Genomic DNA, 26,724 nt, shown 5'->3' with positions numbered 1-26,724 from the left:
CTCAAAGTTATGAATGTTCCAGTGTTCTTCATGTGATCGATTACTAGCCTCAGTGATTAAGAAAAATGCTTGATGATTTCAATCTTCTTGAATTTATTAAGACTTGTTTTGTGCCCTAACACACCATCTGTCCTAGAGAATGTTCCAGGGGCACTTGAGAAGAATGTGTATTGGTGCTTTTGGACGGAATGTTTTGTTTGTATGTGTCCAAATCCATCTGATCTAACACTTCGCGCAGGCCAATGTTTCCTTATTGATTTGCGTCTGGATGGTATATGCATTGATGTGAGTGGAATATTAAAGTCCTCTATTATTGTACTGCTGTGTCTTTCTCCCTTCAGGTCTGTTAATATTTGCTTTATGTGTTCGGGTGCTCCAATAAAAATATTTTATTTTCTATATGGATTCTATAACATTTATGGCATTTTTTCCTAAACGTATGGTCATTTTCCTCCTCCTTTTGCATTGGTAATTTGGCGGTGTCTTTCTTGGGCACCCTCCCTCCCCCGCCCCGGGGTCGTAACTGCGTCGGGTCCGGGCCCAGAGGTGGGCCAGGGGAGGAAACTGGCCAGGTAACATCTGGGTGAGAGCGGTCCTCACACTGACGCGAGACCCCCGCCCCCCAGCAAGTCACCCAGTCATCTCAGGCGCACAACGGAGGAATCCCATAGTTCCACAGGGTTCTCGAGTGGCGCTGCCGATTAACGGGAACGCAACCGGTAGCCGGTTCCACCGGGCCATCGCCCTAAGCCATGCGCGGTGGCGGACACCTCCCGCTCTCGCCACTGCCTCCTCCCAGCGGCCGGGCCGGGCCCGGGTGGGGCGGGGGGCAGAAGCTCGGCCGCGGATTGGCCGGGAGTAAGATGCGCCACGCGTTTGAAAGGCCCAATCAGCGCCCGGCCTCTCCTCGCCAGCCAATAGAAAGCCGGAAGGGCAAGCAGAGGGGGCGGGAGTCGTTATTTGAACCGGGGCGCCGAAGGGGCCGCGGTACGTCTTGCCGCTGGAGTCGGGTGTGGGTCACTTCGAGCCATGGAGGGCGAGCCCCTGGGGGAGGACGCGCTGCTGTGGCAGCTCCGGGACAGCCGCCGCCGCTTCCAGACGCGCATGCAGCGGCTGATAGAAAAGGTAGGGCCCCGCCCCCCAACCGGCCCGCTGGAGTCGGGGAGGCCGGGCGCGATGGGGAAGGGGAAAAACGGGGCTGGGGTAAGGGTGGAGGCGGCCGAGCGCGGCGCCGAAGGTGGGGAAGCGGGGTGGGAAGGGGAGGGGAGAGGGGGTGGAGAGGAGGCAGCGGGATTGGGGGCGCTGGGGTAGACAGGGGAGGTGGTTTGGGGGCGAGAGGGAGGCGGGCGGGTTTGGGGGGGTCCTGTAGACTTCCAGCCTTGTTCTGGCGCCTCCTCAGCCGGGTCAGGGCCTCCTCGCGGCCCTCGGAGCTGAGGGGATGCCCCTTTCTCTCCCGCAGTACAACCAGCCCTTCGAGGATGCCCCGCTGGTGCAGATGTCCACGCTGACCTATGAGACACCCCAGGGTACGGAGTCATCCCCCCCTTCTGAATGTGTACAGTTCAGAGTGTGAACAGGATAGTTTCGTCCCGGAGTTTGAAATGCTATCCCCGCTCTCTTGTGAAAATTTGTCCGCCTAATAAGAACTAAAACATTCCTAGTTCCCTTGAGCCTATAAATTACTTATTTTTTAAATTACCTATTAAAAACAGAATTCTGCAGATCCATAGACACACGCTGGTTAAAAATACCCCCTGTCTGACCCTGTCGGTCTGGGCCGGTTGGGATGATTTTTGGTTTTTTTGGGGGGGGGGGGGTTGTAATTTTTTTCTAAGTTTATTTTTGAGAGAGAGAGAGACAGAGTGCCAGCAGGGGGAGGGACAGAGAGGGAGGGGAGACCCAGAATCCCAAGCAGGCTCCAGGCTCTGAGCCGTCAGCACAGAGCCCGACACGGGGCTCAGACTCACAAGCCGGGAGATCATGACCTGGGCCAAGGTCGGACACTTAACCAGCTGAGCCACCCGAGGCACCCTGTGGGCTGGTTGCTTTAACAGCCAAGGCTGTGTCTCTGTTTCTTCACCTGTCAAATGGGAAGATGGTAATAATCTACTTGATGGGGATGTTGTAAGTTACAGGAGCTCCTTGTGAAGCTCTTGGAACAAGGCCCGGCTCTTGTAATCACTCTTATTGAATACTTTTTGACCTGTTTGACTTGGAGTATTAGCTGTCCTCCTTGAGATTCTGAGTACTTGGAACTTGACCTGAATATAGGGAGAAGGAGCCATTCCGTTCAGTGGTTGATGTTGTAAGCTGACTTAAATCTCCTGGATTCTCTTTGGTAGCTGGGTGAAGAAAGGTTGCACTGGGTGACGTGAGTTCCTCCCCCTCTGTCTTATTACCAACTCATTAGGACCTGCTAATGAAGGCAGATCTCAGATCCAGTTCTGCCCTGCATTGGACAGACAGGCACTAAAAGCTTCATAAGATCTTCTTCTGAAGTTAAATAAAGTTTTAGCTCTCTGCATTTTTAGCTGACCCAGCCACACCTTGGGTGAAAAGTTTGTGAAGACAGAAGCTAAGATAGTCCAGCTCCAGGCCTCTGTTACTCTGTGGTCTCATCAGGCAATGACAAATCTAACCCGAAGGCAGGACCCAGGGCTGGGTAGGAATCATTCCCAGGGTGCCATCCACAGGCTTCATTCACTATGTTCTGATGCGCTGTTTATGCAAAGAGTGGTCTGGCCACTCCACGTATCTAGAATACCACTAACTTCGCTGCTGAAACTCACTTCTGACTCCGGTTTAATGAGAACAGCCTGTTAAAACGGATCCCTGAGGCCTCTGGCATCGGTGCTGGGTGCAGATTGAGTAGGTCTAACGAGCTCCCGGCTGCTGATAGTACAGTTCCTCTGTCCTGTTGCTCAGCCTGGAGAGGTACTCAGGGGAGCGCCACCGTGATTAGGGTTAGCTGACCACCCTTGTAGCATAAACTCCCGATTTAAGGCAACGCCGTAGGGTATAGATCGGAGCTAACACTCCCATACCGATTATGACGAGGACAGGAGGGGAGGAATAGTTGTTCGCATGTGTGGATAGCTAAGGTGTGCCCTTTGCTTCTGAGAGTCTTGTGTTTTTGATTCTCAACAGCCCTTTGGGGTAGGTGCTGTCCTTAGGATCATGGTTTCCTAGCAGAGGATGCAGCAAACAGGAAACAGCCCCATGTCACTTAGCCAAATTGGCAAAGCCTTGACCTGACGGAGCACATTTGCTCGGCGTCACTCTGTTCCAGAAAGGCCACAGGGCACAGTGGCCAGGAGCACAGAGAGTCACTCCCCTGGGTTCCCAGCCTGGCTCCACCACTTGGCTGAGCAGCCCGGGCTGGTTGCTGGACCCACTTCTTGCCTCTGTGTCTCCGTCTGGCCAGTGAACTTGGAAAGTAGGAGTTCTGTACAGGTGAGTTGTAGACACTGAATGAGGTGTACTTGGAAAGTGTTTAGAATAGAGCCTGGAGCATTGTTAGCACCGTGTGTGAACGTTTGCTAGTGTCCTCGTTGGCAACCATCTCAACCCAAGGATCCCTTCTTGTTCACTTGAATTTACCTGGGGGCAAATGGAGGTTTAGGGAGAGATTAAGTATTCTTGCCCCCATTCTGCTAACGAGTAAGGGGCAGGACTCCTAATCTCGTGTTTACCCTGCGTTTAGGCTTTGTTCTAGACATCTAGATTGCCCTCAGAAAGTGCTTCCAGTCTATACATAGTATATAGATTGCTCTCAATAAATATATTTTGAGTACAGCACTTGGCACATGTGTGTTCCTTGTTTCTGCTTAACTCTGTGGCTTAATGATGGAATTGGATAATCTGCCTCCTAGGTAGGAGATTTCCATTAATGACAGATTTCTGTCTAATCTTAATTTTTTTTTAATGTTTATTTACTATTGAAAGACAGAGAGAGTCAGAGCGTGAGCAGGGGAGGGGCAGAGGGAGAGAGAGAGACACAGAATCCGAAGCAGGCTCCAGGCTCTGAGCTGTCAGCACAAAGCCCGACGTGGGGCTCGAACTCACGGACCGCGAGATCATGGCCTGAGCCGAAACTGGATGCTTAACCGACTGAGCCACCCAGGAGCCCATCTAATCTTAATTTTAAAAAATTCTTTTAATGTTTATTTATTTTTTTGAGACAGAGACAGAGCACAAACGGGGAAGGGTCAGAGAGAGAGGGAGACACAGAATCCGAAACAGGCTCCAGGCTCCATGCCGTCAGCACAGAGTCCGACGCGGGGCTCAAACCTACAGACCGTGAGATCATGACCTGAGCCGAAGTCGGACGCTCAACCGACTGAGCCACCCAGGCGCCCCTAATCTTAATTTAAAAAAAAAGACTTCCAGCCTCACAAAGATGAGAAACAACAGGTATCAGGAGCGTGGCTTGGTTTCCGTAGATCACATCTTTCTCTGGCCCATCACGTTTGTTTTCTCTGAATGCAGACTGAACAGACACTCAGCAGTCAGGATTGTTTAAGCGGTAACTTTTCTCTCATTTCTTTTCTGAAGGATTGAGAATTTGGGGTGGAGGACTAGTAAAGGAGAAAAACAAAGAACAAATCCAGGTATTTAATGTCCGTTTTTATTGCTGCCATGTGCTGCTGTGTGGGAATATCGATGTGAATAAAGGCGTAGGTTAGCTGTGACTGCACCGAGGTCGCCACGGGGCTTCTGTTCTAGGTCTTTCTCACCTGAACTCCCCCCTTTTCCTCTAAGGATTTGCTGAGAAGTTTTTCTCCTGTTGCTCGTCAGGTAGCAGGAGGAGCTGCGTTGATATTTAAGCCTTTCTGCCCCGTTTCCTCTGCTGTAGGCCAAGGGGTTCTTGACAACAGCCCCACATGCAGGGCTGGCCAGTGGGAGAAAGCTGCCCCTGCCCCTGCCCCAGCCTTAGCTGCATCTGTGAGCTCAGTTTGTTGGGTCCTTTACAGAAAAGCCCCAACCCAGTTCCTTTGAGGAAAGAAACATGCCTCCTTTCTCTTCTGCAAGGGGAAGAGAGTAGGGAGAGGGTACAGGGTCACGCTTCTTTCCGCATGGAGCTGTTTTCCAAAACACTGTGTGGTTTCTCCCGGATGTACCCACTGATGCTGGGGCACCTCGGCCTGTTATGTTCACGGGAGGTGCCGATACAGCCTGCCCGCCTCCTGGGAGACCCACGGAGTCTTGCTACCGTCATTTTTTTGCAGAGATGTCTAGAATTCCCTTAACAACTGCCTCCCAGCCCAGAAGCCTGTACCCCAGAACGAAAACGTCAGGGTTAGGGTTCCAAAGCAAGGAACAGCAGTTCTGAAATAAAATTTCTTCCTGATTGTTTGAATCACACCCATAATACGTTTGGTCGTACAAACGTTAGAAATACATACAACCATTAAAATCAACCTGACTCCTATAGTCACTGATGATATTTTCGTATAATGTAATTCCCGCCTATAATACCCATATTTTTACCCCTTCTTCTTTACATACTATACACTGTGATCATTTCTTTTCATCATCCATTGTATAATTCAGTCACACTTATTTACTTATTTATTAGTTTTTAACCTTTAATTTTTGAGAGAGAGAATGAGAGGAGGGACAGGGAGAGAGGAGCTGGGACAGAGGATCCAAAGCAGGCCCTGCACTGACAGCCCGATGCAGGACTCAAACTCACAAACTGTACCAGAAGAGAGGCCTATGAGACCCCTGCTCTCTCATATGCTAAAGGAAGGAGTGTAGGTTTGTTACGGTGGCTTGAAATGTGTTCTCACTGAATCAAGCGTGTCTTTATCCACTTCCGTGCTTTCGAGGACTCCCCGGTGAAGACTTTCGAGGGTGCCCCAGACAGCAGGAGCGGCGGTGACCCCGCGGAAGCTGAAGCCCGAGGTCTGGCACTTCCTGAGCCCAGCACACGAGTCCTGGGAGTGGGTGAGTGTCCCTGCGCTAGGAATTGGGGTCGGCAGGGACATGCGTCCCTGTGATGGCATTTAAAGCCCAGATTCCTCACGATGACTTTTTCCAAGGCTTTTTTAAAAGTGGGAGCATCTTAAAGTGCCTGTCGCTACTGTCTGCACTCCCCAAAGGAGCTGTCTTGCTGTTACATCCGTGGCGCCTACACAGAAACAGTGCTCAAGCGTTCTTGAGTAGTGGACATACGCCCTCCCATCACTTTTTAACTTATTGCCCCCTCCGTAAAAAAATTAATGTCAAAAATATAATGAAACGCCAGATTTGCTGTGCAGGCCGTGTTTGAACTGCTGACTTTTTTTTTTTTACATTTATTTGTTTTTGGGAGACAGCACAAGTCAGAGAGGGGCAGAGAGAGAGGGAGACACAGAATCCGAAGCAGGCTCCAGGCTCTGAGCCGTCAGTGCAGAGCCTGACGCGGTGCTCAAATTCCCAAACTGTGAGATCATGACCTGAGCTGAAGTCGGAAGCTTAACCGACTGAGCCCCCCAGGTGCCCCTGAACTGCTGACTTCTACAGAACGTTTTGCTGCCCAAACCCCAACCCAGCCTGTTTTCCGGGGAGTCTGTCATCCCATCTTTCTCTCTCTGGTGTCTCTGTCTGCCCTGGATGCATCTGTTTGAACGTGCTCAGGTTCCACCTTAAGCACACGGAACAGACTTCACGGCTCTCCCGGTTCCGTGTCCCTCTGTAGCCACCTGCCATGGGTCACTTCCCTTCTCGAACAAACTTACAGACGATGCTCTGCTCCACTGCTACGCTCTCTTCCGCCAGTTCTGTGCAGGCTCTGGGCTCCATCGGGAAGGCGTAACTCTCCGTGGTCCCAGCCTCCCCCATTGGCGACTCCCACTGGCATTCTGTGGCTTCTATCCCATTGCCCTGTTGGTGGCATTTGAAGCTCCTGGAAATCCTGTAATTGGCCTGTGGCCCTGTGCCCGCTGGGTTTTCTTCCTTCCCAGCCCCTCTTAACTCCCCTCTCCACTGGATGCCCTTTCTTGAGATTGGTCTGAGCCCCTCACTCTGGCGGAACCCCCATCCCAGACCCAGTCTGCATGTGTTTACTGCCTGTCAGCCTCTCTTCTTGAAGACTTTGTCTAAACTCGGCAAATCTAAACTGGAAAGGTCAACCTAGCAGGATTCCTATTGGCTCAAGGCCTACCACCGTCTTCCCTGTACAATGAGCCAGACACCCAGCCCCTCCTGCCCTCCTCATACCCAAGACGTCCCCCTCCTGTGCCTTTGCCTCCCACCGTCCCTTGTGCGGCTTTGCCCCCGTGTCCCACCGCACCCCCCCGGTACCAGCCCCGCCCCTGCTGACACCTGCCATCAGAACAGACCCCCCCCCACTTTCACCCAAGCTGTCTACACCGGCTCTCCTCCTGGTAGCAGTTAGCCAGCTGGGTAGACAGGTTTGTAACTGGTCCTGAATCCCCATCTCCTGCCGGCCCTGACCTGCAGCCTCTGTCCGCTCTCCCCAGCCCTCGTCCGGCACCTTGCCTGCTCTAGCCGTCTGTAAAATGGGTTGAGTCCCACAGGGAAAACTGGCAGTCATTCAGGGTAGAATTAGACCTTAAGGAAGGTGTTTATTCACAGGTGTTATCTGTTGACTGGTGTTGATCGAGATTTTGGCCCCACAGATCCTTAGGTCCGTGAGTTTCTGGACCGCTCAAAATAACTAGAAATGTTTATCCTAGAGCTGCACTGTCCAGTGTGGTGTCTCCAGCCTCCTGTGGCGAGTCAGAGGAACTGAAAGTTAAATCAAATGGAAAATGTTATTTATGTGCCTCACGAGCCACACGTGGCCGGTGGCTGCCATACCGGGCGGCAGGTAGGGAACTTTCTGCCATCACAGACTGGGACGGTGCTGGGCTAGAGCGACCCAGCTCCGAGGACCAGAAGCCACCGAAGGAGCTCAACGTGACAGAAAGCTGCTTCTCTGGCCTCTACCCCCTGAGGCGTGTTCCTGTTCTGATGCATTTGTTGCATTACTGATAATCAGGACAGCGACAGATGGCTGTGTCCTTATTAAAGGGAGCGCCCTAGAACATACTCGAGGGGTGTAAAAACTATTCTTGAGAGGAAAACGCAAGCTTTCTTTAAAATTCTTGGGGTGCCTGGGGGTTTAGTTGGTTAAGCGTCCGACTTCAGCTCAGGTCATGATCTCACGGTTCGTGAGTTCGAGCCCCGCGTTGGGCTCTGTGTTAACAGCTCAGAGTCTGGAACCTGCTCCGGATTCTGTGTCTCCCTCTCTGCCCCTCCCCCCACTCACACTCTGTCTCTCTCTCTCTCTCTCTCTCTCTCTCAAAAATAAATAAAAATTTTAAAATATTTTAATAAATAAAATTCTGATTGAGATTTCCTTTTTTTTTTGCTTTTAGATTCAAAAAGCGGTGATGATGTGTCTTTGTGTCCGGAAGATGTAGCTGCTGGGGCCTTCATGGTAAGACCTGCCCTTTGTGACGAAGGGACCGAGCCAGAGCTTGGGGTGCGTGTGTGTGTGTCCTCATTTCCGGTGTCTTTTTTGAAATCCTCTTGGGAGGCTCACCCTTTGCTGACACCACCCCTCCCGTCTCTGGTCCTCCCTTCACATCCCTCAAGGCAGCAGGGGCCTCCTTCCATCTGGCGCGTGGCAGCCCTTACTGCCCCCGGTTCAAGCCGGATTTCCTGAACTCACATATATGTCGGGTGGTGTTCCCTGTGCAGACAATACAGTCACAGTTCACGGTGTGCCCAATACCCTTGATCGAGCACGCTGTGTTGAAAGTTAGGCTCTAAGTTGGTCTTTGCCCGAAGAGACAATGTCATAAGGAAGGTGTTTCTAGGAAGTATTTCCAGGTCAGCCCTTGGAAGCCCATTTAGTCCACGAGGTCACGAGATCAGGCCATTGTTCTGTGTCTCCCAGGGTGCCCCCCTGGTCCCGAGAACCACCTGTCTCCTCTTCCCCCGACGGGGTCTCATCTCCCCTTCCTTCCGGTGGGATGCACGGGAATACACAAAGAACGCAGTCTGCTGGGGGGTCTTTCCTGGCCCCAGAGTCAGACGCTAGAATGGCTGTTGTGTGTGGCTTTTCTCGAAAACTGCTCTTTTTGTGAAGAATTTGCCCAAACACCCAATGTGTGACCTGTGGCGTCTAACTAAATAAGGTAGTGACAGGGGTCCGGGGGGAAGGCTGTACGTTTTGGAGCATTACGGGGGGGCGGTGGTGCAGGGCTAGGTGGCCCCAGATGTAAAGAACTTCCTGAACAGTCTGCGTGTGTGTTATCCCTGGTCTGCAGCCACTGAGGTGCAGAGAGTGAGGGTCAAGACCCCCCCTGTCCCCAGCGCGTGGGCAGGAAGGGAATGGGGGGCCTGCCTCCTGAGCCAGAGTGCTGAATGTCCTTTCCTGTGAGCACACTGATTGGGACTAATTCTAATAGTTGAGTCCTGAACTCACCCAAGAATATTCAGATGGTTTTGAATTGTTCCCTAGCAATGCCATCACACACCTCCCAACAGACTTATGTGGGTGGTTTTTGTGTTTTGGGGGGGTTTTTGTCTTTTTACTTTGGGATTGTTGCCACTGGATGAATTATCTAAAGTTGGGTTTCTGGGTCAGGTGGATTTTCAGAGGGGCTAACAGCGAGGAGTGAAAAATGACTTCGAGGGGCTTCATTTACCCACGTGTAATTAATGAACTTGCCAGCTAGCTCGAGAATCTGAGAGCTCATCCGGACCCAAAAGCTCTCAAGAACACTGATTCTCTCTTGTGTCAGCCTGCAGAGCCCTGGAGCCCTTTGAAAAATGAGTTACGAAGGAAGTACTTGACCCAAGTGGATATATTGCTACAGGATGAAGGGTGTTTAGAGGTAATGTGTTTCCCAGGATGTGTCTTCAGATAATTGAATCATAACCTAGTGATATACCGAGGTGGGTTAATCAGGTTTTTGTTCGCTCTCCGTGGAGCCTGTAAGGAGCCTTTGGAGCAATTGCTTCCCAACTGTTTCCCTCCCAGGCTTGCAGACGGACGCTCACCTTGTGGGGGCGATCAGGGAAACCCGTGGGGTGCGCCCTCCGTCGCCCACTGTTCTGGGTGGGGGGCGCTCACAGAAACGTAGGGGGCCCCACCCCCTGGGGAAGGATTGCTCCCACCGCCCCACTTCTCCCCACTTCCACCCTGTCCACGGTCACCTTGCTGTGGAGCGCGTGGGGGCTCCCAGAGCGTGACCGACAGAGCAAGGGTGCCAACCCTAGTTTCTGTCACGTCTTCCCATAAAGAAAACCTCTTCATGTCACATAAGTAGGAGGTACTCGTTGTGGGATGACTGACTACTTTATCTCAAAGGCAGCAAACAGGAGCATAGGCGTTTCCTTACTGTGCTGCTGACCGGCGAGGATGCGGTGTCTGAGGCCCGCTGATTTGGTGGGGGTACCGGGAACGGCCTTTCCCTTTAACCTGGAGCAGCAGGAGGGCATCCTGGGGCGGGGGGGGGGGGGGGCCGGGGGGGGTAGCCTGGAGGTCACGTGGGCCAAGTTCCCAGAGGTTACTGACACCTCCCCCCACCATTGCCGGAGGCCTCGGCCGCTGCGTCGGGGAGGAGCAGCCGACCTCACCAACCCGCGGGGCTGGGCACTGCGGCGGGGGGCGTCTGAGGGCGCCCAGAGTCGACACATGTTCACATCGCCGGCTTCGTTTTCAGTGTACTGGTGACGGAGGTGGAGAGGACGCACGCGTGACACTGACCCCTCCCCTGGCCTCGCCTGCCGGGCCTGCCCCTGGTAAGTGCAACACAGAAACTGCGTGAACCACCTCCTGATCGCTGTTGGCAGAGTCGCGGCGCCCCTACCGCTGGGCACCCTCTCGTGTGCTTGACATAAACTGTTCGAGACACCAGCACCTAATAGGCGAAAGCCTCCTGTGTAGTCGGCAAACTGCTTGTTTCCTCTGGGACTCCAGCGCGCTAATTGCTGGTTAGCTCTTCAGCTCAACCTACTGCGGTGAAAGTTTTTGACTCTCCGGAAACACAGGATTCCTACACCCTCTGCTCGCGTTTATTTGACAATCAACCTGTTGTTGCAGTTGCTTCTCCGTCCCCTGCACACCCAGCGCCCACACACACGCACACAGCACCCCCGCATGTGCACACACGGACATACGCACACCATGCACGTCATCTGCAGTCACATACGTGTTCTCCTTAAGTGCTTGCAGGTCTCCTAGGCCCAGGGACGCGGCTGCGGCGGGCGGGGCACATGCCAGGGCCTAGTCGTTTCCCACACCGCAGTCCAGAAATCTCGCCAAGCTCTGTCTCTGTGGGCACCTTCCTATCACGACTTTCCTGAATAGTCCTGGCCACTGGTAGTGTTGCAGCACGTCCCTCAATTTACTTCTCTAGTGGTTTCCACTAAGGTTAAGTGCATGTTAAACACTTTTGGCAAAAATGCTGCCCAGGCGACGGTGTGTTCTCTCAGGACATCATGTCACTCTGTCCCGTTGTTGGTGACGCATGAGCCTGGCCACTTAGCTAAGGAAGGACCCGCTAGGTTTCTCACTACAGAAGTGCCCTTTCCTTGGCATCGTCTGCAGGTGCCCGTCGCCTGGGTCCCCGCAAACTCCACCCCGAGGCTTTGGCACCAGGCCACGACTCCCGCCTGCCTCCCCGCCCGCAAACCCTTCCCCGGCTTGGCCGTTCCTTCCGTGTGCGCCTGTTGGCATCCTTCCGTAAGCAAACGCCGAGTCCCTTCGTGCCCTAATTCTGTTCCTTCCTTTATTCCCACATGCTTTCACTTTTTAAAAACAATTTTTTTCTAGAATCAATAAGAACCCATGGGCTTTTTTTTTTTTTTTTTTAATTCACATATTAGTAGCCACTGATGCCCAGTTGTCCCAGATCAGCCTGCAGGAGCCCTTCATGCTGGCTTCCCTGACCTCTGGCCTGCCTGTCCTGTCTGTTTTTGAGCACTTTGTCCCCCCACCATGACCTTGACCCCACAGGTGTTGCCAGCACCAAAGTCCTGCACTCATTAGGTTCGTTGTGCAGTGCAGACTGATTTCGGAACCACGGCCCCTGCTGCCACATGCTTGCCAGTCTGCTGAAGAAGGTTCAGGAGTCCTGAGAAGCTCTTGGATGCTCAGACAGTATCCCACCAAGGGTGCACGTTCAGAGGATTGTGTTCAAAGTCACTCAGATCCTTTTTTCTCTTTCCGTTGTCATCACTTCGATACGCACTTGGGTTCTTTTTTTTTCTTTTTTCTTTTTTTTTTCTATTCACTTCTAGAGTTCTCCTTATCCTTGTTGGTTTAATTTAATTTATTTATTTAAATTTTTTTTTAACATTTATTAATTTTTGAGAGAAAGAGACAGAGCATGAGGGGGATAGGGACAGAGAGAGAGGCATACAAAATTGGAAGCAGGCTCCAGGCTCCGAGCTGTCAGCACAGAGCCCGACATGGGGCTTGAACTCACGAACCGTGAGATCATGACCTGAGCTGAAGCCGGACGCTCCATAGACTGAGCCACCCAGGCACCCTGGTTTAATTTTATTTTTTAAATCTATAAAACATTTAACATGATGTGAAGGTCAAAGCTGTACGAAGAGGCACATTCAGGAGTCCTCTGCCTCCGTCACCTGTCCTCACAGGTAATCGGCGTAATTGTTGGGTTTCTAATCAGACTTTGAAAGGGCATCCAACGTGTAAACCATCACATGGGGGAGGAAGACCCCTTTGGGGAAGCTGGGGTGGAAAGTAGGAATTAGAGTTTGATAACTAGAAAGAAATCTCAGAGGAGAATCTATTCTCACATTTTCGTGGAGTTTTTTCTCTTGTTCTTTGAATTGTCATCACGATCCACCCTTTTCGTTCTGTGGTCTCTGCAGATGGACCGTCTTGAACGGTAACACTTTACTCTGTGTGTTTCCCTCCAGGACGCCGTGGCCGTGTGTCCGGAGAGAGTCCTGGTGGCCCAGTGAAGCCGGCTTCACGCCCCTGCTCAGCAGACCTGGCCGTGGTGCCTAGAAGTGACAGTGTCTCGTTACAAGGGACCGGGGGGCACAGCTTCTCAAGCAGCCTGTCCTTCGAGCCCGATGACATCTGTGACGTGACCATCAGCGACCTGTACGCGGGCATGCTGCACTCAATGAGCCTGTTGCTGAGCGCAAAGCCGTCCTGTATCATCTCCACCAAAACCTCGTTTGTCCTTCACAACTGGAGCTTGAGGAGGAGATGCTCCAGGAGCAGAGTGAACAGGACTCATTGCCGAGGCGGCAGGCGCCCTCACAGGGCTTCCCAGGAGAGGCTCCCAGTCCGTGCCGGGCCAGGGAGGGACAGGGGCGCCTTAAGAGATTGCGAGAACATACTGGACGCTTCTGGCCAGAAGACGGGTTTAAAACTGGACAAAGCTTTTCTCGAAGTAAACAAACCCCAAGTCCTTAAATGGGGTCCCAGTTGGAAAGAGTTTAAGGAGTTAAGGAGTTTAACACCCCAGGGGCGTTCTTCATTGCCTTATGGAGACTCCCGTGCAGTGTGTCATCTGGATCAGAATAGATACAAGGCCTTAAAATGGTTAATTTCCCCTGTAAAAATCGTTTCCAGACCAAGAATACTCCCAGGCAAGCGAGGGAATCATTACAGGGAAATTGAAATCAGATTTGATAAGCTTCATCGGGAGTATTGCCCCAGTCCCCGGAAGCAGCCCGTCCTGACTTCCCTCCCGGAATCCTCGGCCGTGGATGTGTACAGGGATGGTCCAGCGAGCCCTCGTGGCCCCCAGGGCTTCGAAACCCACAGGCTCAGTGGAACTTTCGGCACAGCAGAAGCTAAGAGGTTAAATGAGGCCTTTGAAGAGCTGGGCGATCGAGCCAGGGGAGCAGGGAGATGCCTGCAGAGAAGGGGTTCCCCTCCCCCGCTTCCAGAGACCAGCCCCGTGCAGAGCCCACGCCGCTCTGAGCAGACACTCCTTTTTCAGGGAAACAATAGTCTTGGAATACTTAGAAAGTCTGCCTCACCCAACAGACCTACTTCAGTAGCAGGGGTGCAGCCTCTAAGCTGTGTTCGAGATCGTTACAAGGAAATAAAAGAAAAATTTGACAAGCTTCATCAAAAGTATTGCCAACAATCGCCTCCGCGGACGAAGGCACTTTTACGTGTTGGAGCATGTCCAGATAAAGCAAGTTTGGAAGTTCAGTATCAGAGAGGCACCTTAGGAAAATTAAACCCAGACTCTGGCTTCCAAAGTCCCCCAAAGCTGTCGGTGTCACCCCAGCAGAGCATAGAACGTCCACTGCGCTTAACCGCCACCGAGGCTCAGCCACTAACATGCCTTGTGCTCACTGCCGCTAGGGGCCATCGGTCCCCTCCAAAGAGACGCCGATTATCAGATTCTGTGCTGTGTGGACAGTGGGCCAGTTCCCAGGATTCCTCGAGAGTGGTGGGCCAGCCCATCCCAAGGCCGGGGGAGAGGTCGTCTCCTCACAGCCCAGCTGAGAAAAAAAGGTGCGTTTCCGTTCGTTGAACGTGGGTGTTTTACGACAGGATGCTTCTGTGTTCATTTTCCAAACCCTCTCCCAGATTCTTTTCCTTCTGCTGAAATCAGCTTGTATATCAAGCACATGTCCCTGTGTGAGATGCATCATGGTGGGGCTGGACATGTCCTTACAGGGAACATTTTACACGTTTTCCCCTGGGATGCATTTAGGGGACTTCTCCGAAAAGCCTCAGGAGGGCTCGGTCTGTCCTTGTCACACTGTCGTTCCCGACCTCTCCTGGTCTCACTCAGAAAACAGCTGTCATAGAGCAGAACTGATCTGGAGGCAGTGCCTTTCCTTGTACTTCTGGATTCCCTAGTGGGTCCGGAGCGGGGGCGGCCCACTGGGGCCACAGTATCCGTGCTGGGCTTTGAGGTGCACCTGGGCCGTCCCACCTCGGCCTACACTTGCGTTTGCACAGATCACTGAGGTCAGGTTTGCACGTACAAGCGCCACTCTGCTTTCTCCAGTGGCGGTGAGGTGGGACGGGTCACCGCGGGCTGTTAGACTTCATCTCGTGAGCTCCGGGCCTTCCAGCGCGCACTTGGTGGGTATACGTGCCGGGGTCCCGGATGATGCGGCTCTTCTGACGGGTGCACGTATGGGGTTTAATGCATTGGTGGTGAGGTTTCCTCTCCCCTCCTCTCCCCTCCTCTCCCCTCCTCTCCCTGTGCGGATAGCCGGCCCCCTCGGCGGTCGTTCAGATGGGCCTCCTCTGCCCTGAGTGTCCGTGTTCTCCTTTTCCACCTGTGCCTGTTTGTCCTGTGACCCATCCCAGGGGACAGTGCGTTCCTCTCCCAGATGAGCCCCGATGAGCCCTGAGTTGTCACTGTCCCCACCCCTCAGTGACCCCATTGCTCCTGCCCTGCCTTTGCCCACTCGCGCTTCTCAGCGTTCAGACCCACGTGGCTCCCCTCTCGGCAGGTATTTCCAAAAACCGCGGGTGCTTTGGCTACAAATGGGGCTGGGTGAGGAAGACGCCCCCCCGCCCGCCCCCGAATGAGCCCAGGAAGCCGGCATTGAAGCTGGCTGACCGCTTCATCAAGGTCAGAATCATGGTCCGGTCCTTTGTCCTCTTGCTTCCGCGATCTTCGGCTGCCCCTGTTTTCTCAGCCTGCAGTCTGGCTCCGCAGGCACCACACGTCCTGTGGCCCTAACCACGAGGTAGCCTTCATCAGGTGAAGCGGACCTGCCTTGTGATTGGTCTTTCTGGTCAAGGATTGAGGTCAGGGACCTCGGGTGAGGCCCGATGTGGAGCTGGAGCAAAGTGGGGGAGTCTCCCAGACCGGGAGAGTGGCCTGCACCCCAGGAGGCCCCGCCGAGGGCCGAGTCGTCTGTCTGCCGGGTGGCTGGCTCTTCCCCTTTAGTCCAGGCCTCCGACTCCTTGCCTGCGCCCGTCTCGGGCCAGGCCACCTGCAGGGCAGCGCGGAGCCACGTTCCGAGTCCTGTGGGATTGAGGCTTTCGGGGACCGTGGCAGGCACTTGGGGGACACCTGACCTTCCTTCTCATCTGAGAGGGGGTTGGTTTTCACCGAAGGCAGCTCCTCAAGTGAGAGCCGTGCCCAAGGTGGCCCAGCCCCGACCTGTCAGAGCGCCCTTGTCCCTCCGGCCCTGCTTGTCTAGGCCTGCACCCGCTCACACGCACCCTCCTGACCTGTTCTCTACGTGTCATGCCCCTCAGGCTCACCTCTGTGGCTTTCCCACGTTGTCCCCAGGTTTGCCGGCAGGTCAGGCCGCCCGCTGGCCCGGCCAGCGCAGAGGGGTCACTGCCCCCCGCCCTTTGTGCCTCAGCTGCACCCGACCCCTGCTTCCCACCTCGGGAACCTCCCTCCCCGCCCCCCCCGCCTCTCATTCACCTGCCCATCAAGGGCCACATGGAGCAGACACCAAGGTCACGGCCATGAGCCATGCCTTGTGTGCCCAGCAGTGAAGCACGGGGAGAACTCAGCCCTCCGTGGGGTCCTCCCGGCTCCCCTGGAATTTGATAAGTCGCGGTGGCTGCCCCCGGGGGCCTTTCGCAGTTCCGTCTGAACCCGTGATACAAACATACTTAACCATTTCCATATTTTTCTTCTCTCCCTACTTAAATCATAAATGTCTTAAGGGAAGGGACCAAATCTTCCCGAGCTGTGACTACAGAAGGAATTTGAATGGCTAACGTGAGTGCTTTCTGTGTGGAACCTTCTTTACACCCTTCTGCCTTAACCCGCACAGGACCCCTCTGATGAGATCGCTGTCATCCAGCAGGCAGGTTCTGTGTCTTAGGTTACAAATAAGCGAATGTAGCTGAAGCCTCAGGACTCCTGAGTCCACACTCGCATTCGAGGCTGGGCCAGGATTTGAAGCCAGTGGGCGTACCGACTGGCTCACCCGCCTGCCCGGGGGGATTGCCTTCGGGTGGGTCTTTACCTCCCTTACGCTCTTTGTTCAGTGTGGTGGCATTTTCTCTAGTGGACCCACCAATATTTACATATAGGCAGTGGAATAAATATAAAACAGTCCAGCTTTCGGTGGCTTGGGAATTCTAGTGGAATTGTACTGAAATCATTTCCCTTGTCACTTTTTTTTTCTTTTTCTAAAGGAAAGAACAACACGTCTTTCAAGATGGAAGAGAAAAGTGATTTTGTATTAGAAAAATTCAAAGCTGGAGAAGTATATAGCCAACTTCTTTTAGACTTTTGTCCCTCTTCTCCTTTACTCTACGTGTGTGAGTTTTTTGTTTTTTGTTTTAATCCTCAAGAATATGTGACACTTGGATTCACTTCCCTGCCCTTCAAAGCAAATTTCCGTGAAATTGGTCCCATTGAAATGACTCTGAGTTCTCGGTATCAAAATTATTTGAATAAAGTTGCTCAATTAAAAGTTTTCGTGTGATCCTTTATAGACCTGTTTTTCTCCTGTGTTCTTTTTAAACTGTAGACATGTCCTGAGAATGCTCTTTATTCCCTGTAGGTAGAGAGCAGCATTTGCCCCGATACCTGTGTGAGCCCTGGAGACGATGGCCCTCGCGGAAAGAGCTGCCACGGTTTAGGTTCAGAACCAGGGACCTGCTCTCTCCCGTATTAGGAGGGAGCAAGTTGAAAGTAGCTCACCCATGACAGGCCATTCCTAACCTCTTCATGTTTTTAGCCGAAAACGTGCTGTTCTCAGTCCCGGGATTCTTGCCGCCACAGGGCTCCCCTCGTGGCTAGTGGTTCTCGTTGCCACTGCTTATAATAGGGTACCATGGTGACTTTTTAAATAAAATATTTCACACATTCAGAACACAGTGACAGCCAGTGTGCCAGCCCACATATTGCCGTGTGTTGTGGATTTCTTGCTTTAAATATGAAGTCAGAGGGGCGCCTGGGGGGCTCAGTCAGTGAAGCGTCCCACTTCGGCTCAGGTCATGATCTCACAGTCTGAGTTCGAGCCCTGCATCGGGCTCTGTGCTGACGGCTCAGAGCCCGGAGCCCGCTTTAGATCCTGTGTCTCCCTCTCTCTCTGCCCCTCCCCCCCCCACACTCTGCCTCTCTCTGTCTCTGAAAAATGAATAAGCCTTAAAAAAATTTTTTTAAATAGAAAGTCAGAAATGTTGAATTTTGCACACCTTTCCTTCCCGTCCCCTTCTCCTGATACTGATATGTGCCCCTTTCCACCTACACCTTCATGCTGGGACCACATTACCCGAGTGTAGGAATTAGCTCAGGCCGCCCTAACAGAATCCCACTGACCAGGGACCTTACACAGCAGAAACTTACTTCCCACGGTTCTGGAGGCTGGGAGTCAGAGATCCGGGTCCCCGGACAGTCTGCTCTGCTGAGGGCCCTCGGCCTGGTGTCTCTTCTTAAAAGGGCACTAATCCCTTCGTGCAGGCCCCACCCTGGTGACCTCATCTAAACCGAATCACCTCCCGGAGGCCCTACCTCAGATTCCATCACACTGGGGTTAGGACCTCCATATGTGGATTTGGGGGTTCATGTTCGGTCCAGAGCCGTGGGAACAAGAAGGGCTGTGCCGCTCGCAGCAGAGAACATGCCGAGAGCCTTACCCCTCACGGGCAGCTCACTCTTCCTCGGCACAAGCTGGCAAGGGGCTGCTGGCCCAGGCACCAACAAGGCTGGGGTGGCCCCTGCAGTTCCAGACCTTTCCCTTGTGTTCCTAAGAAGAGCACAACCCACTCTCTGCTCTTTGTCGGGAAAAAATACCCTTAGCCAAAACGTGCCTTGCCCGCACCACCACCCGCTCCAAGCCCCGCCCCCCCACGCCTCCTGCCTCATGCCTAGTAGGCCTGTGCTGTTGTCTCTGGCCAGGCCAGGCCCGGCTGCTGCAGAGACTGGGAAACCGGGGGTTTATCATCTACAGGAAGAAGGCAAGGGGGAAGAGATTGGGCATGGGTCTTAGCTAATTATTATTTTTTTTTTTTTGAGAGAGAGAATCTCAAGCAGGTTCCATGCCCAGCACAGAGCCCGACACAGGGCTCGATCTCACGAACCATGAGATCACGACCTAAGCCGAAGTCAAGAGTTGGACGCTTAATCGACTGAGCCACCCGGGTGCCAGGGGTCTTAGCTAATTTATGGGATCCGCCAATGAAGGACCCCATAGGCTATATGTGGGGTGGTCTGTGTCTTCAATGTGCACATAGTACTGCTCACATTCTGCAATTTGGTTTCACAAGAGGTGTTTGCACTTGACGGGAGGTGATGGGCGCGGGTGTCTCGTATCTCAAGAGTTCAGGTGGCTGGTTCCCCGCCCCCCCTTCCTGCTGGATGTCTGCTGCTAAGGACACACGCACAGCCATGATGCGTGCGTGCGTGGGCTCACCTGTGGCTTACGTCTAGAGGGGCCGGTCGTGGACAGGTGTCTTCAGCTTCCCTAATTATTGCCAAATCGCTTTGCGCTCTGGCGATAGGGGAGGTCCCACCTCCCACATTATTGCCACCAGTCAGTGCCACTTGTGGGGTGTGAGATGTATTGCAGTTTGCATTTCAGGGGTCCTGGCTTTTCAAGTGTCCCCTCAGGCCTCTCTTGTTAACTGGCTTTGTTTCTTACCGATGTAGGATATGTTCTGGATGCCCGTCCAATTATATGAACCAATCTCGTTTTATATAAACCGCAAGTGACGTCTATCTGTGATTTGTCATTTAACTTTATGGCATTTTATTGCCCAGAAGTTACATGTTAACAGAATCAGATAGCTTAATCCTTTATTTTTTTCTGGCCTTTGCTGTTACCTTTTAAAGAAAACCTACTCTCAGAATAAAAAATACTCTATCGGTGGGGCACCTGGCTGGTGCAGTCAGTGGAGCATGTGACTCTTGATCTCAGGGTTGTGAGTTCGAGCCCCACATTGGGTGTAGAGTTTACTTAAAAATAAAATCCTTTGGGGGCACCTGGGTGGCTCAGTCGGTTAAGCGTCCGACTTCGGCTCAGGTCATGATCTCGCGGTTCGTGAGTTCGAGCCCCGCGTCGGGCTCTGTGCTGACAGCTCGGAGCCTGGAGCCTGCTTCTAATTCTGCGTCTCCTCTCTCTGCTCCTCCCCCACTCACACTCTGTCTCTCTCAAAAATAAAACATTAAAAAAAAAATTTTTTTAAGAAAATATTTTTAAAAAACACTCTATTGTCTTGCGTCTTTGCTTTCCAAATTTAGGCCTATAAGCCATCTGGAAATGTTCTGCACAGGCATGAAGGGGATTGAAGACTGTTGTCCACACCTGTGGCCCTTTCCTCCGTGCCTGTAGTGAATGGCTTGTCTGCTCCCGCCTGTGTCTGAAAGTACCCTCACTATCTATCCCACGGGAGCCACAAAACAGTGGGGAAACCAGTGGGGTCCCGGGAAGCCTGTGGCGCACCGACGATGATGCTTTGCGCTGTCCAGCAGCCCCCTCCCACCGAGGGGCCCGGGGTGGCGACTGCCTTTGAGAGTCCCACCATTACCTGCTCAGGAGGCAACCACAGACTACTCTGTTGACGGCCTAAGTGCAGGGAACCTTCCCTGCCCGCCTCCCCTTTCCCCTGCCTGTTGCTTGGACATGACCTTCATTTATTTCCCCTTCTGGCCCCTCAACCGGGTTCTGTTCCAGGCTTTGCCGGGTCCCTGCCCCAGCCTGTCCCATCCGGCCCCACGATGGGAAGAGTGAGGACAGGCCTGGTGTTGTGTCGCTTCCTGGAGACATCCCCCATCGTCCCCAGGCTGGTGGGCACTCCCCCCTCCCACCCACCCCTGCGCCACTGGGGCACTTCCACCCTCCTTCTTTGGATGTGTATCACAGTCCCCGGCAGAGATGCCTCTTTTCCCTTCAAGGGTGGGGTCCTGGGGGGCAGGGGCCAGACGGCCGCCTACCTCCCCTCACTTCCCGGCACAGCGCCTGGCAGGGGACACACCATCAGCGTGGGGGCACAAACGTGGATTCAGACCCTCACACGATCCGGGGAAAGCGGACGTAAAACGACCCCATTGGAAATAAATCCTCCCTTTGCCCCACTGCCTGGGCTCGGGGATGTTGTCCCCTTCCAAGTCAGGAGTCCGTACTCCAAACGGCAATGGAGGCTTATTTTCCAAGGGAAGGAAAGAAAGGGACACTGATTATTTTACAACGATGCTTTTCGTACAAACTAAATTAAAAAGTGGCTTGCACGGCTGTGGTTTGGCACTCTGAAGAGGCAGCCTGTGCTTTACGTTCGGACCATCTAGCAAATTCCTTCGGGAGAAGCCAAAAGCTGGTGCTGACAGCAAGTATCCAAGACTTTGAGGGTCTCCAGGGCTGCCCTCCGGACCCCAGGATCCAAGTCCAACTGCAGCTCCTGGAGAGCTGAGAGTGGGCACAAACAGGAGAGTCGGGACCCCACTCGGCCGTGCCCTCTGCCACGGGCAGTGGAGCTGGTAGGAGGTCCCGAAGCCACTTGTGCGGCTAGGGGCTCACACGGGCTGCAGAAGCAGAACCCCATGTACTTGAAATCAGAAGATGGTGGGGGAGCTGCATCTACACACACACACACACACACACACACACCATCTCAGCCTTCTGTTACTTCTCTGGGACAGAAAGATCGCCCACAGAACTCGCATGCGGTGTAGACCAGTTGAGGGATTCAGGGTGGAAACATCTCGTAGACATTCGTGATGGGGAGGCGGGCAGAAGGCCCAGCGAACGAGCGAAAGGCCTCCCGGGTCAAATCGTTTTCTTCCAGAAGGCCCCCTGCAGGCTCGTCCGTCTGTGCACCCTGATTACACGCCCCGTCCCTCAACCCCGCCAAAAACAAAAACAAAAAAAAGAAAAGAAAAGAAAAAAACAAAACGACAACAAAGGGTGCGCTGGCTCTTCCCCAGGCGCTTTCTCTAAATTCTCCGAATGAGGTTGAGGACTCCGCATAATTGAGTCTTCTCTACTTACAATTCCGTAGTGCCGGAAAGTCCAGTTTCTTCAGGTGATGCGCAGGCATCTGCTGCATAATAATTCCTAAAATGAGAGCCAGCGAGATGCTCATCACACAAATATTAGGCCAGTGGGAGATTCCGTTTGACCTTAGGAGGTGTCTGTTTAGGATTCCGCTGAAGATGCCTAGCTGAGAATCAGGCAGGTGTGCAGCTGGGTGTGATAGGACACGTGCCGGGGGACTTCCGCCTGAGTCTGGCCCCTCCTCGGCCACCTCCCCGCTCCAGGCCTGGGTGTGGCCCTCAAGGTCCCTCCTGCATCCCGAGACATCTGCTCGCTCACCTGCCAGGTCGCACGCAGCAATTCTGATCCTTGGCAAGTTACTATTAACGTAGGTCATTGTTTCTAGCAAGAAGCTATAGAGAACAGCAGGCTTTTTCTGAGTCTGCAAATAGACACAGGATGGACAGAGCCATGGAGGATGAGGCCTTAGAGATGGGCTGCTCACAGAGTGGGTTCCCATCTGTCTGATGCGGGAGGGTCTGCCCAGAGAGGGCAAGTGCACATCCCAGCATCGCATAGCGAATTATTAGCTGGGCAACTTAGGGACTTTCAGCCCCCTGTTACCTTCTGTCTGACCCAGAGAAGAGATCACATTGGCCTTTAGACTCTGTGGCTGTCCCATACCATAGCCACTGGCCACACGTGGCCCTTGAGCACTTGAAACGTGACTGGTCTGAATTAAGTGTCAGGTGCCTCCTGCATTTTGAAGACCGTACCCCAAACTGGAACATACCCCGTTAATAATTGGCACATTGATTGCATGTTGACATGACAATGGTTTGGATCTACTGGGTCAGATAAAATCTATGATTGTTTGGTTTCCCCTCTTTCTCTTCTCTTAACATGGCTACTAGAAAACGTGGGGGTATGCGGCTTGCGTTATCTCTCTGTTGGACCGTGCTGGCCTGGACGCTTCACGCCTGGAAGGTGAGCACATGGTCGCGGGAGAGAGGTCTATGGCAGCCGTGACCCAGAGCCCCAGGCCCCGGGCGGCCCTCCAACAGGCCCACGCCCTCAGCCTCCTCACCGGGATGGAGCACAGCATCATCTGGAAAACAGTCATCTCCTCGGCCGCACTGGTGTTACTTTGGCCCGGGCTGTTCTCCAGGGCCTTCCAGCCCCAGAAGTGCACACACTGAAACATGGTGGTCATGCAGGCCTGGAGGGGCACAGGGCGGGGGATGGCAGGGAGGGCGCCAGGCAGACCGAGGGCATTCCCACGGTCTGGGGGTAGGGGTGGGGATGGCAGGGCTGGCGTTCCGTCGAGAAGCCCAGGGGCAGCCCCGGGGAAGTGTACCTGCGACCGGAGCCCCGCCAGCTACGCAGCCCTCTTGTCCCTCAGTCAGCAACCTCCGTGCCCTCAGCAGCCCTGCCCAGGACCTGCCCCTCTGGGAGATTGGGGTCAGGGGCCTGGCAGGGACAGATAGGACCGGGGTGAGCTTTCTCATTCCCAGACCTTCCCTGAGCACTGCAGCAACGGGGCCCCCCGGACTCTGGCCTCCGGCCTCTGACGGGGTTAGTTCACGGGAGGATAGGCTAGGAGACTGGGCAGGGGGTTGTGGAGAGGGGTTGGGGTACCTATTCGCCAGGGACACGCAGGGCAACCGTGTGCCTGGAACCAGCCAGGCCTTTGCCTCCCTTGTGGCCTCCCCAGCCCCCACCCCTCTTTGCCGTTCCTTCATTAGACCCTCTCGGCCGCCTTCCCAGGTGTTCCTTCCCTGAGGCTCACCCCGCAGGACAGCTGCTGATACAAGGTGAAAGACCAGTGGGAGCCACTGATAGATTTGTGAGGAGAGAGTCTCTGAGGGCTGAGAACTCATGGGCTGGGTCACCAGAGTCCCCGAGGCCGAGCAGGAGTCAGGAGTGCCCCGCAGGATGCCCCTCAGCAACCCACAGGTGCCGCCAGCCCACCCCACCCCGCGTGGACACCCGCAACCCTCACCAGGGTGGGACTCCCGGGACCCCGGAACTGGAGACTGAGGCAGGAGTGGAGCGTGAGCCACTGAGTGCCCCACAGCTCTCGGGGAGGGGACAGAACTGCCCCTAATCTCAGCCCCCTCTCCCCGGCCCCCTGCCCCAGTCCACACAGGAAGACGTGTGGAGAGAGAAGACAGAGGTCAGGGTCACGGGCCTGCACAGGGTGAGGGGAGGCGGTCGGACAGGCAGGGGCTGTGGGTCTCCCCTGCCCTTCCCACGCCCAAACTGGCGGAAGAACCGGGCCCCCCGAGAGGGAGGGGAAACGGGCCACTGAGGAGGGATTTAAGGCAAGTCTGGAGCGTGAGCGGGTCATAACACCCAAGGGTGATGATGGCAAGCTGTGGAATCTGCTGGAAGGAAAAGGAGGCTGGGCAGAGGGTGCCTGCAGGCCGTGACTGGGGGAGAAGACCGCCATGCCGTGTTCCCCACAGCGCCGAGATGCCTCAGCAGGCTGGTTGGTGGGTCAGCCGGCCGGACCCCCTCCCCAGCCCCATGTGAGGAACGGGGCCGACCAAGAGGGACGTGGGGAGAGGCTGAGCCCACAGACCCGCCTACGTTCTCCTTTGGGGACCAGAGGTCCCCACACTCTGGGCCACAAAGAGGAGGGCGCGTCTCACCTGGGCTGCCTCGGAGCAGGGGTCCTGGCAGTGCAGCATGAGGGGAATCCAGGCTTTTTTCACTTCCTCCTTGAAGAAGTGTTTCTTAGAGATCCTGACCAACTTTGCCAGCTTCCCAAACAGGACAAAGGCTTTCAAACGCAGCAGCTCCCTCTCCTGTGGTCGACATGTACAGACGAGTCCTGAAATTCAGGACACAAGAAGCCCAACGAAACCCCAGCCACCTGCCTCTCCGTGGACCCTTTGGGCTGCCTCGGCCCCCGCAGAGGCTTCTGGATCATTCCCTCAGGATGGCGGCCCTCCGCCCGCCACCACCCAGGTGCCCAGAGAGCTTCTGCAGGCTGCGAGGCATTAAGAGGAGAGGCTCACACCCTACGAGCAGGGGAGGGGTCCCACGAGTCCTAGAACAAGAGGTTTTGTTTTTCTTTTGCGGGATCCCAGGATCGGCTAACGGATACGTGGGCACCAAGTCAGACCTGAGGCCCCTCCTGTCCCAGAGCACGTCTTTTGTCCTTTCTTACGGGGATAAGAGGTGCTCGCCCGTGTGTGTGGGCACGTGGGAAGCCCCCAGCGAGGGCCGGGACCGAGTAAGGCCACGATCTAGACTCACGTTGTCGAAGAAGGCCCTGCACCGCTCGGAGATGATGCCGAACGAAGACCCCACGTCGCCCTCCCGGAGCTCAGCCAGGATCTTGGCCAGGGCCTCCATGCCCTCGGAGGTCACGCTGGTGACCACGGGCTCCCGCAGGGGGCCTAGGCACTTCTCCAGTAACAGCTTCCGGTACTGCCTCACCTGGGGTGCGGGTGGGGGAGGGGGCCACGAGGAGCTTCAGTCCCCACCTGGTTCACCTCCCCCATCGGCCAGAACACGCCAGCCCCGGGCCCTCAGCCCCCCCCAGGCCCTGCACCCTGGGCCCCTGAGCTCAGGGTCGGGCGCAGGACCTTCTTGGGGGCACCCAGGGCCATGTTGCCCAGGGCACGCAGGGAGAGCACCCTCAAGGCCTCGTCCTCCTGGTCCACGCCCTTCTCCAGCATCAACACCGTGGGCTTCAGCAGCTTCTCCTGGTACAGAACTGGGTCGCTCATGAACTAGAAGAGAGAACTTTTTACAGTCACCGCCCATATAGGCCCCTTTCTCAGCCTCAGGATGGGACGTGTGATGAGACGCAATGCACAGAATGGTCTCTGTGAAGAGGAGAGGATTCGGAGCCCCAGCTCCCCGGGACCAGCTCTGGGCTCCTCCGCCGGCCGGCTGAGGCCCCGGCAAGTCTAACTCCTCTGAGCCTCCGTGGCCTCGCCTGTAAGAAGGGGCTGACACCAGTACCTGCCTCACAGGGTGGTCGGGGGGCTTCATGGAGAAATACACGGGAAAAACCTTGTACGTTGTGACCTTACGTTCATTCAGTTACCCTGACAAAGCAGCCACCGTGTCCAAGAGCCGTGCCTGCTGGGCCTGGACAGGAGTGCACGAGGAGCGTGAACTTCACTCATCTGGGACTCCGAGAGTCACAAGGGGCCCAGCGCTCAAAATGCCAGGACTTCGGCCAACGGGGACCCCTCTGACGTGTGTGTGTGCACGCACACATGTACGCACACATGAATGTGTTTTCGATAAACCTAAAGAGGGGCTCCTGGGTGGTTTAGTCGGTTTAGCGTCCAACTGCGGCTCAGGTCATGATCTCAGGGTTCGTGAGGTCAAGCCCCGCGTCGGGCTCCGTGCTGACGGCTCGGAGCCCGGAGCCTGCTTCGGGTTCTGTGTCTCCCTCTCGCTCTGCCCCTCCCCCACCTCTCAAAAATAAACACTAAAAAAATTTTTAAAAATAAACCTAAAGAAAACGAAACACCAAATTGGTGACTCCAAAATGGGAAATGTACTATCCAGCCTTTTACAGAAAAAGGTTGCCAATGCTGCCCTAGGTGATGTTGGGCTCCTAAAGCATGTTGGGCATCATGCAGCCAACACAATTTCTCCTAAAAGTTTTCTGGCCAATTCCCTCAGGACCCTGAAAGTGCCCCGACTGCACAGAAGGGGAACTGGACCCCAGCGGCCATCACACCCTCCCCCGGTCTTCCTGCCTGGCAAAGCCCCTCTGACCCCTCAAAACCTTCCTGGGAGGCCTCCCCCAGCACCACCGACCCCGGCGAGAGCCAAGGTGCCCTCATCCAGGCCCCTGGGTGTTGCTGGCACTCAGCACAGCACGCCTCACTTAGATGCACA

The 26,724-nt window shown here is 54.4% G+C and overlaps 2 protein-coding genes across 6 annotated transcripts in view; one reads left to right on the top strand and one right to left on the bottom strand.

Annotated features, from left to right (window-relative positions):
* The first annotated feature begins 949 nt into the window (after positions 1-949).
* Positions 950-17,352, top strand: HJURP (Holliday junction recognition protein). Its single transcript, XM_027056321.2, has 9 exons — positions 950-1,125; positions 1,460-1,526; positions 4,555-4,610; positions 5,832-5,949; positions 8,367-8,428; positions 9,741-9,833; positions 10,665-10,743; positions 12,892-14,458; positions 17,072-17,352. The coding sequence occupies exons 1-9, from the start codon at positions 1,030-1,032 to the stop codon at positions 17,109-17,111; spliced, it is 2,178 nt and encodes a 725-aa protein (XP_026912122.2). The 5' UTR covers positions 950-1,029; the 3' UTR covers positions 17,112-17,352.
* A 3,350-nt stretch (positions 17,353-20,702) lies between these two features.
* The window catches only part of MROH2A (maestro heat like repeat family member 2A), a 45,689-nt gene continuing 39,667 nt past the window's right edge, over positions 20,703-26,724 (bottom strand). For 4 of the 5 annotated variants that reach the window (XM_053215988.1, XM_027047180.2, XM_027047175.2 and 1 more), the window contains 7 exons: positions 25,449-25,595; positions 25,117-25,299; positions 24,507-24,662; positions 22,940-23,071; positions 22,192-22,294; positions 21,868-21,933; positions 20,703-21,285 (listed from right to left, as the gene is read on the bottom strand). In XM_053215988.1, the coding sequence (XP_053071963.1) occupies positions 21,164-21,285; positions 21,868-21,933; positions 22,192-22,294; positions 22,940-23,071; positions 24,507-24,662; positions 25,117-25,299; positions 25,449-25,595 (909 nt within the window). In that variant the 3' untranslated portion in view covers positions 20,703-21,163. The remainder of the gene's footprint in view (positions 21,286-21,867; positions 21,934-22,191; positions 22,295-22,939; positions 23,072-24,506; positions 24,663-25,116; positions 25,300-25,448; positions 25,596-26,724) is intronic. The other variant, XM_027047193.2, reaches the window with a different exon arrangement.

This window comes from Acinonyx jubatus, chromosome C1 (genome assembly GCF_027475565.1).
Source record: "Acinonyx jubatus isolate Ajub_Pintada_27869175 chromosome C1, VMU_Ajub_asm_v1.0, whole genome shotgun sequence".
NCBI lineage: Eukaryota > Metazoa > Chordata > Mammalia > Carnivora > Felidae > Acinonyx > Acinonyx jubatus.
The sequence above is the reverse complement of the archived record's forward strand: the minus strand, read 5'-3'. Positions and strand labels throughout refer to the sequence as shown.

Bases quoted from the DNA above. Each gene is read 5' to 3' on its own strand.
- HJURP (XM_027056321.2), top strand. From the start codon at position 1,030: ATGGAGGGCGAGCCCCTGGGGGAGGACGCGCTGCTGTGGCAGCTCCGG. The intron at 1,126-1,459 runs GTAGGGCCCCGC...TCTCTCCCGCAG, and splicing joins TGCAGCGGCTGATAGAAAAG to TACAACCAGCCCTTCGAGGA. The intron at 8,429-9,740 runs GTAAGACCTGCC...CTCTTGTGTCAG, and splicing joins TAGCTGCTGGGGCCTTCATG to CCTGCAGAGCCCTGGAGCCC.